A 10,685-nucleotide genomic window follows, 5' to 3' on the forward strand; every position below is an offset into this window, starting at 1 on the left:
GGGAGTGTATATTCACTATACCCGATCGTAACATCGGGTGCAGTGAATATATGAATATGTAATGAGCGGCTCGGCTCCGGCGCCCCCTGCTGGCTGCTGTGTAAAAAAAAAAAAAAAAAAAAAAAATTTTTTAAATTAAATATATATTCATGTGCTTACAGCACATGAATAAAAGTAGCATGCCCCTCCTCAGAATAAAATTCCTGATTTTTAGACACCAAATGTAAAAAACAAAACACTTTATTTTAAAAGTTCACATTCCACTTCTCCATAAAAAGATAGCGATTGCTACTCGGTGATTCATGGCGAAAAAAACCTTCAAATGTATTCGCCATGTGGTCATTGAATAGGGTGATTCACCGTTTTTGTCAAAAATTTGCCAAACAGCACAAATTCGCCATAAAAACATGGCGAATCAGGCTCATTGAATACCGCCCTTAGTGTCATTCATTATATCAAATTAAATTGAAATTAGATATTGTAAGGTAGAATTTTTTCAAAAATTGTGTTGATTCCATCTGGAATGACCCGGGTATATGTACTAAAGTGCAGGTTGCCAAAGAAGCACATAGACTTCTATAAGTCAATAGCACATACATAGTAAGTAATCCAACACCATTGAATGTAAGCTCTCACGAGCAGGGCCCTCTCTCCTCATGTACTTTTCTTCTATATCTCGGCCACCCTGATAGTTATGTCAGTGTTCTTTACCCTGCTGCAACTGTCTTTACTGACCATGTAATTGTACTTATTTGCCTAGTACTGTAATTCGTTATTTACTTGTTTTTCACTTATCTATGTATTGTTAGGCACTGCAGAACCCTTGTGGCGCCATATAAATAAACAATAATAATACACGAACCTTGTAGTATCTCTAATGTCCCCACCAACTACTGCCATACACCTAGTCTCTTCTGTCTCCAATTAGATATCAGTTGAGGAAGATCTCAAACTCCAAATAAACGGTAGACACTTGATCTTGGTTGACTACTATTCCTATAGTCTTGGGAATTTAACCTATCTTGTACATTACAAAAAAAGAATTAGTAAAACTGTTACATTAGCTGGATCTATATAATAAAACTGGTCGCTGGTAGAAAATTAGATCATTGCATTGGTGCGTGTTCGGTCTTACATTCCGGGTGCACACATGTGCCACTGATCTTTATTTAAAACCCAAAAAAAATCACACAAACACTGCACTGCCATCAAATACTGCATCCAAGTGTATATATAAATAAATATATATATATATATATATATATATATACATATATATATATTTAGAGAGAGAGAGATAATGATGTATTACACTTATATACAGTTAAGTCGACTAGATGCAAGAAAAGAAACATGCAAATTGTTAAACCCTACAGTACAAAAAAAAATGTCAATTTAAATTCCCTGATGTTTGCAGCTATAGTCAAAGATGGATGACAATTTCAAATACGTAAAATAATATCCATTACACCACCTGGAGATAACTAACACACATAACCTGTTCTTTGATCAATAAAAGATTAATGTCAGAAAATGAGCTGAATTGTTTGTCACCTCATTTATCCTACTTTAATGACACGGGCATACTTTTATCTTTTGCAAATGCCGTATATATTACATCATCACACATAAGTACAAAGGATAAAACACACATATTACTTAAATATCAAGAAAAAAAACAATAAATGTACATATGCTTTAAACCCACTCTGATTTTTTGTTTTTGGGTGATGCATTGTTGTCTGCTTGAGGTGAATCCGCCAGATTAGAATTGCTGCAGTTCTCTTTCTTACACTTTGGTTGCCTGTGAGTGAGAAGATGATGCTCATTTCCTAATGAATTATTTCCAGTTGATGTCACTTGCCAGGAACATGTTTTGTTGCTGTTTGCATTCACATTAGACTTTCCCATGTCTTGATGAGAGCCTTCAGTTTGAAATGAAGCAGTTTCTCCTTCATAGGAAGGGAGAGAATGGGAATCACCTTTGGTTTGCTCATCTGTTTTCTCCAGGTTGCGAGTAGAACAGTTAGGAAACATGGCCATTTCCTCTGGCGTCACAGCTAGCTTTGTATGAGGATGAGAATCAGAACATAAACCACCTTTGAGAGAATCATTTTCAAGAAGCAACAGCTGTTTTTTTATTTTCCGAGAATGTCTTCTTCGATGACATACATAAATCAAGTCCACCAAACTCAGAATCATGGAAATAACTTCAGTTCCCCAGATAAAAATCATCATAAGGGATTTTTCTGTCGGTCTGGAAATGTAACAGTCAATGTTGCTGGTACAAGGAGACTGAGAACAGTTGAACCTAGTTGGAACTAAAATTCCAAAAAGGAAGTATTGTCCAACACCAAAGCCAACTTCTAATAAAGTTCTCAACACCACCTGAACAAGGTATGCTCCAGAACAATTGAGTATTTCCATTTGTAAGCCCACGCCATGATAGGTAGAGGAGTTACTTTTTCTGCAGTGGTCACTTGCATTTGTCATATAGACCATTATTTTGTGCAGGACATAGACACTGAACAGGGCATAAGGTAAAAAGACCATCACAGTCTGAATAAGCCAGTATCTCATATGGGACATGGGGGAGAAGATATCATAGCACACATTGGAGCACCCTGGCTGTAACGTATTACAAATGAATCGTTCCTGTTCATCTTGATAGAGCGGGTAACCAGCAAGGATAACCATAACCATTCTTAGCAGGATCATTAGGGTCAGCCAGATCTTCCCTGAAATACAAAGAAAGCCAACGTGGATGTCATCATTAATGAAAGCCTCTGAAAGTCCAAGTAATTCAATAATTATTATTGGGTTTAAAGGATTTTAGCTTTCTTCAGTTTTAATTAATTGAAATAGATTTTTGTTAAACCGACTTGTTTATACTTCACAATACAATCCGTAATTGTTAGATTATAATAGTGTGCCCATTGCAGCAAGGCACCGTTCCCCAAGCAAGCATGCAAGGGGACACTGGACACTTATACGGTATCCATGTTAGAAGATTTTGACATAGACACCATGTCAACTTTTTTCTGCGTCTACCATTTTATGTTGACCTTTTGCTTGCGTCAACCATTTTTTTCAATTTTGACCTATACCATATCTACCTTTTTCATGTGTTAACCTATTGCGTGTTTGCCATTAGTGGTCAACCAATTGACTGTTCACCTAATGATCCATTCCCCATTATAGAACATTCCTTTTGTGTTGCACAAATATTGATAGTGATGGTACCAACTACCAAGCTCTATAGAACACGACATAATTCTCCTATGTTGAACACAAATAACCGCAGCACAATGAAGTTCTACACTGCTCCATGACAGGTGCTCATTAGTCATCACCTTCCTGCCTCTTTTTATGCTATTTCTCAGAAAATAATTACCAGTTCAGAGACTCCTTCTATTGTACCATTATTTGGTCTGTGCAACATATTCAGAAACCAATGCACATATGCAGCGATGAAGACCCACTGGCATTTTGCACGTATCCAATTTTTGTGTTGAGGCGCAACAGGGAACGGGGAATGGGAGGGGCATTATTCCAGAAGAGAATGTTTATGCAAATAGGTTACCCACATATTCCCCTATTTGAAGGCTTATCTTTTGCACCCGCTACAGGGAATAAAAAAATGTGGACTTGTATAATAGAATCATTTGTTGCCAATGTGGAGTGTCGCGAGATGTCTACAGGTCTACATATATAATGTGCGTAAAACTATTTTTTATGCATGCACTTTTTGGAACAATTTATGCGCAGCCCTGCATCAGCCAACAGTATCTACCCATACATGTCAGTGATTATTGAGTTCTTGTACACACGTACATACTCATTCTCTTCTGTGTAATACAATAAATAAACCATAATTTATTTTTGCTTGAACAGTAATGGGAAAAATTTGCATATATTGCTAATTGTAATAGCTTATACGGTGTCATCATGGGTGATAACTAATTAAATAATAAAGACACCTTTGTTTCTATTTCCAATTGTAAATCGCTACGGAATATGCTACCCTATATAAGAAACTGTAAATAAATAAATACAAATATTTGGACTAGGATGACCTTGGCCTCCTATAGCTAACTTTAGATGGCATTAGCCATGGTGGCCTGTAGGAATCCACTATTCCTGCATGACCATATTGATATATTCCCTCTAAAGTAATATCTAATAGCTTTGATATGCAGCTATACAAAATTATACTTATAGAGACAAAAAATGCAGAGGATGATGCATCAGCCCCTAAGAATATTAAGACTTTTCACAGAAACGTGCCCAGCTCTGTAACATGTACTGAGCAACTTCCTTTCATGTCTGCCCAGCCATCATTAAACACAAGCAAAAAAGACTGAACCAGCACGCATTTCCGCCCAAAAAGGCATGGCAAATGTTAAAATATGAGCTTCAAATACTACATACATTAGATGATGGCCAATATATTATATATATATATATATATTTTTTTTTTTTTTTTTTGCTAATCTGAAAGATACTTGAAATATGTTCCTAGCATTAGCAGATTAATGTGATATATATAATGGTTATTCTTGGGAATAAATAAATAAAAATAATAATAATAATAATAATAATAATAGGTTATCTGCTATCGGAATGCTATATGATGTTAAAATATTTAACAGAATTGAAATGTAACAATATTTTTGCCTCTTTTACATAATATTTGATTAATACTGTTTAAAGCTGGAATTGTATTATATATCAAATAAATACAATAAAATACCAGATTTGTTCTATGACCGTGACAATAGTCATCATAGTCAGCTTTCAGATTACTGAATTAGAAAAGTTAGTTTAATCGATTCTGGTATGGTATTATACTGTACTTGTCTTTCTGATGCTACGCATCCTAATGTATAGCAAGTAGGACAGATACAAATAAAACATTGTATATACTATATGTACAAGCAGATCAAAAATAAAACTATAAAACTGTTTGATAAAAGAAATACACATTTTTTTTCTTTTTTTGCAATAGCAGTTGAAAAAATGTACGTTTTCAAATTACCATTATAATAACAGTAATAATAATAATAATAATTTGCATACTTACCGATAACGGTAACATTGTAGTTAAAGGTGATTATCACATATCCCACTGAGTCAAAATACTCCATTGTCACATAAGTTCAGACTTCTACCATTTACCAATGATATTTCAGTTTGCAATATAAAGAGGTAATTCTGTTGCTGTTATGCTCAATAAAGTGCAAAAAAAAACTGAAATGAAAATAAATTCAGAAAAATGGACTTCTATCATTCAGATGGGAAGCCTGACATGAGAAGCTTGGCTCCTCTTACCTCTGGGTCTAGTCTATGCTGACAACTGCTACAGGACAAAAGACACGGAGAGTCATCCCAGTCATTGTGGCTATTCTTACCACCCAAGAGCATTCCAGTATCTGAAAATTGCTGAAATATTTGTCGGAAAAAGAGATCACAACACAGAATGACACACGTCTATAAATTCCCCATAGGATACATATCAGACACTTTGCTGAAAGAGCCTTGAGTATCATGGGAGTCACACTTCTTACAGTAATTGCTGGACTGTATTATTGCCCATTTTGAAAGCTAAAAAATGTCACGTTCTATATAGTATATATTTACATGTATGGAAGTCTGGGTACAGATGAACAGTAGCATCACACCATGTAGTAGATACACCAATAACAAGGTATTTGTTTATTTGATTTTTAAGTTATTTATATAGCGCACACATATATTCCGCAGCGCTTTACAGAGAATATTTGAACATTCACATCAGTCCCTGCCCGTGGAGCTTACAATCTATGCTCCCCTACATGCACACACATTCATTCTAGGGTTACTTTTTTGTGGTGGGAGCCAATTAACCTACCAGTATATTTTTGGATTGTGGGAGGAAACCGGAGTACCCGGAGTAAACCCATGCAAGTACGGGGATAATATACAAACTCCACACAGTTAGGGCCATGGTGGGAAATCGAACCCATGACCTCAGCGCTGTGAGGCAGTGATGCCAATCATTACACTATCCACGCTGTCAGATGATGGTGTAATGATTGGCACCATCCATGATGTTGTGGTATAAGTGTCTCATTAAGTGGGAGATTTATCAATGCTTGGAGACAGATAAGTTGCTGTCATTTTACAGACCGTGATTGATAAATAACAGGCACTGATTGGTTGGTACTTTATCGCTCTCCATTTTATCTCTCTCCAAGCTTTGAAAAAATATCCCCCTAAGTGTAAGCAATTAACTGTTTCAACAGGATGAAAATGGTTTGTTTCTCCGGATTCAGTACTTAATCCCGGCGGTCGGGATCCCGGCGTTCAGAATCCCGACACCGGAATCCCGACAGCCAAAATCCCGACAAGGGGGGGACGTGGATCGCCCCCCTTTGCGGGCCCGGTGCCCCGCTACGCTCGGCACACTAATTTATTCTCCCTCCAGGGGTGTCGTGGACACCCACGGAGGGAGAATGTGTCGGGATTTCGGCGGTCGGGATTCCGGCGTCGGGATTCTGAATGCCGGGATCCCGACCGCCGGGATTTTAACTGCATCCCGTTTCTCTTATTACACATTTTTTCCAGATTGCATTTGCTTGGACTCAATTAACTGTTTCTTAACCCTTTGAGTGCGAACGTTGCTGTGAGCGATGCTCAAAATATCCACTAATGATGCCAGCATCGCTCACAGCGACTGTTCTTTTATTATATATTAAAAAAAAATCCACCCAAATCAGTTAATTGAAGTTTAGTTAAATATTGCACACAAAAAAAGAACAGTCGCTGTGAGTGGCGCTGGCATTTTGAACAGATATACTGTATTGAGGATCTCTCACAGCAACATTGGCACACAAAGGCCCTTATTCAGATCTGATCGCAGGACAAATTTGTTTGGAAAATGGGCAAAACCATGTGCACTGCAGGTGGGGCAGATGTAACATTTGCAGAGAGAGTTAGATTTGTATGAGTTATTTTGTTTCTGTGCAGGGTAATTACTGGCTGCATTATTTTTACACTGCAATTTAGAATTCAGTTTCAGCACACCCCACCCAAATTTAACTCTCTATACATGTTACATCTGCCCCAGCTGCAGTGCACATGGTTTTGTCAATTTTCCAAACAAATTTGGGTACTCTTTACCTAGATGGGCGCCCGTCGCGGGCATCGCGGGTACTTTTATGTGTGGCCGCGACGCGACCGACGCGATGCCCGCGATTTCCCATTGAAACCCATGTTAAACATGGAAATCTTGTCGGTCGCGTCGCGGCCGGCCATAAATGTACCCGCGATGCCCGCGACGCGATGCTCCCGATTTGCCATAGGAATTAATGTTAAAAGGCCCGATGGACACGATTTTACTGTTAAATGCCTCAATGGACCCGATTTGGCCATAGGAATCAATGTTAAATGGGCCACAGAGCCCAAATAACCACAATTAACCCTTAAATGTCCCCCCAAATTTTTAACGCCACCCCACGATCAACGTGAACCCGAAGCGTGGCGAGCGCAGCGAGCCCGCGAGGGGCGGCGGTACGCATCCTCCGACCTTTTCATGCCCTACTATCCACTAGGGCGTGGAGTGAGAATAGAATAGTGTGGCGAGCGCAGCGTGCCACCGAGCCCGAAGCGTGGCGAGCGCAGCGAGCCCCGCGAGGGGACGCGGATACCTTCACAGTTATACGCGTCCCCTCGCGGGCTTCACAGGTGTCCGTGGCGACGCGGACACCTGTGAAGCCCGCGAGGGGACGCGTCTGCCTGTGAAGGTATCCGCGTCCGCTCGCCATGCTTCGGGCTCGGTGGCTCGCTGCGCTCGCCACACTATTCTATTCTCACTCCACGCCCTAGTGGATAGTAGGGCATGAAAAGGTCGGAGGACGCGTACCGCCGCCCCTCGCGGGCTCGCTGCGCTCGCCACGCTTCGGGTTCACGTTGATCGTGGGGTGGCGTTAACAATTGTGGGGGCCATTTCAGAGTTCACGGTGACTATTAGGGCTCTGTGGCCCATTTAACATTGATTCCTATGGCCAAATCGCGGGCATTGAGGCATTTAACATTAAAATCGCGGTCAATCACCGTTTTTAACATTGTTCCCTATGGGAAAATCGCGGTCATCGCGGGTAGCAGATTTTTATGTACCCGCGATTTACCCGCGATGCCCGCGATTTTTACCCCCAACGCCCGCGATTTCAATCGCGGGCGCCCATCTAGGTAAAGAGTACCCAAATTTGTACTGAGCTCCGATCTTAATAAGGCCCAAAGGGTTAATAAGAAGGTTTGCTTTGCTTGCCAATTTTCACACCTATTTTGACAAATCCCCTTAGCACTAGGGTTAAACATAAATTACTCAAGATACTGTAATTGGGGAGAAAAAGCGGAGCTAAAATAAAAAAAATAAAAAAGAAATTACAATTAGTGATCACAACATATCTGGAAATGTTTATTAATGTTATTTTCTACATAAAAATTTAGGAGAGCAGTTATATATCCGACGCATACTCGCCTGACATTTTTAGCTGTGGTTGCATTCCACTAATAGAAAAGAATGCACTTCCATCCTTTCTTGCTGTTTAACACCATGCACCTGTTTTAGACAATTTAAACATAATCTGAGGAGAATGTGTCACATTGACTCGGTCCCACCAAGCCGGCCTGTAGCCTGTAGCCAGCACACCACATTCCTGCATACAATAAACATAAGAAAAATACTAAACATCAAGAGAAAACTCACAAATTGCATGTATCTGCACTGAGATACAGAACGGGGTTGAATACATCATCTGTATTCTGACTGTATTCTGACGGTGTTTCAAACTGTCAACAGTTGCTACTTGAAATTAATTTAAAGTTTAATCATCCTTTACAGATTTCAGAAATGTTTTGATTAATGTAAAATGATAATTATTGTAACACAGCTACATTCCATTAACATTACTTTAATTGTATATAACGCCTGCAGCTTTGCAATGTACATCTTGATGTATGATGGAAATTCTCTACATTCTTTTAAGTAAGAAAAACAAAGTCTTCCACATAACAGGCCTACAGGTTTTGGGTGTACAGTAAATGACAACTGGGTGACCGTCACACAGAATGAGACCCGATCCTTCCATATGTTTGTATTACTGCTACTGGCATGTCTAAGAGCCTATAAATTGTTGTTCAGAGGAGGGTCTAGGGAGTTATTCAGACGGTCATTTGGTCTACAGCATGATGGTCGACAGTCATTAGGTCGACACCATTAGGTTGAAATGGGAAAATGCCGACATGGGTCTAGGTCGACATAGGAAAAGGTTGACATGGTTCTAGGTCGAAAGGTCATTAGCTCGACAGGTCGTTAGTTTGACAGGTCATTAGTTCGACAATGTCTAGGTCGACTGTCAAAAGGTCGACATGGGGATTTTCACTGTTTTTTGGGCCGACAGGTGGTATTTCATGCCCTACCATCCACTAGGGCAAGGTGGGAGAATAAAATAGTGTGCCGAGCACAGCGACCCATGGCGAGCAATGTGAGGGGATGCGGTGCACTTGAAACTGTGTCCATGTCAACTGTGTTGACATTCAGGTAAAAAAACTGTGAAAAACCCCATGTCGACCTTTTGACTGTCAACATAGACATTGTCGAACTAATGACCTGTTTAACTAACGACCTGTCGAACTAATGACCTTTTGACCTAGAACCGTGTTACCCTTCTCCCATGTCGACCTAGACCCATGTTGACTTTTTCCCATGTCGACCTAATGACTGTCGACCATCATGCTGTAAACCAAATGATCCCAACCCATTCAGACCAGCTCGTTGCGGGCCAAATTTGCTGAGCCATCCTGTGTTAGGGGTTTGAGCGATTATCGAATTACTTCTCCCCGATGCAGTCACATGCAAGGGGCTGTATATTTGAACGAGAGATCCATTAGCTAATGATTTGTAAATAAATTATGCAAAAATAAATGGTTGGGGGTTTAGTGTAAAAAGCTTATCCAAACTTTTTGTTTGCTGTATTTAACAAATACTGGTCCATGTGATTCTTAAAAATGGGATGGCCCCTATCGGGAGAAAGGAGATATGTAATTCAACTAATAAATCCCATATATTGAAAATGGCCAACCCTTATTACATTTTTCCTATGGCACATTAACAATGAGGTATTACAACATCAATTTACCATTTATGGTCAATTGTCTATTTAAAGGGACATTATAAAAAAATGATTGTATTGCGTAGACTGTATTGTGATGATGGTTGCCATTCAAATCCCAATGTCCAGTTCTATGTACGAAAATACACTTTCCAGCAGATTCTAGACTAAAAAAAAATTGAATGACAAGGAATCGCAAAGTTTTGGTGTGCAAGCTTTTTGTATTAAAAATTACAATGACCAATATAGCCACAGCACAAGTTTTTGGGGGGTTACTTAATGCCCCCTTTGTCTACTTTACCAGTGTTATCACTGGGATGAACATTTCTTGCATTTGCCAAAAGAAATAGATATTGCATTATGGCTGTAGATCAGAATATCTTTAATACCCAACTGGTGACTTAATAAGTTTATTATATTTCTAGGGATTAGCTTGTCCTGTACCCTGGCTTTATATGATGATGATGATAATAATAATAATGAGTCTTTGTGGAATTCTGTGGTTTTGTTCAAATCTAATGTACTGTACAC

At 39.3% G+C, this 10,685-nt stretch overlaps 1 protein-coding gene across 1 annotated transcript; it reads right to left on the reverse strand.

The window, feature by feature from the left end:
• Nucleotides 1-1,698: 1,698 nt before the first annotated feature.
• On the reverse strand, nucleotides 1,699-5,147 carry LOC146055203 (gap junction delta-4 protein-like). The gene is made up of 2 exons (XM_083168213.1): nucleotides 5,084-5,147; nucleotides 1,699-2,738 (listed from the first exon to the last, which is right to left on the reverse strand). The coding sequence occupies exons 1-2, from the start codon at nucleotides 5,145-5,147 to the stop codon at nucleotides 1,699-1,701; spliced, it is 1,104 nt and encodes a 367-aa protein (XP_083024339.1).
• Between the last annotated feature and the right edge of the window lie 5,538 nt (nucleotides 5,148-10,685).

Source organism: Crinia signifera, unplaced genomic scaffold (assembly GCF_055691185.1).
Source record: "Crinia signifera unplaced genomic scaffold, ASM5569118v1 HAP2_SCAFFOLD_350, whole genome shotgun sequence".
NCBI lineage: Eukaryota > Metazoa > Chordata > Amphibia > Anura > Myobatrachidae > Crinia > Crinia signifera.

What these genes read in the sequence shown, in the direction of transcription:
- LOC146055203 (XM_083168213.1), bottom strand. Translation starts at nt 5,147, where the DNA reads ATGGAGTATTTTGACTCAGTGGGATATGTGATAATCACCTTTAACTAC. An exon ending in CTACAATGTTACCGTTATCG is followed by an intron (nt 2,739 to 5,083) that starts GTAAGTATGCAA and finishes TTTGTATTTCAG; the next exon opens with GGAAGATCTGGCTGACCCTA.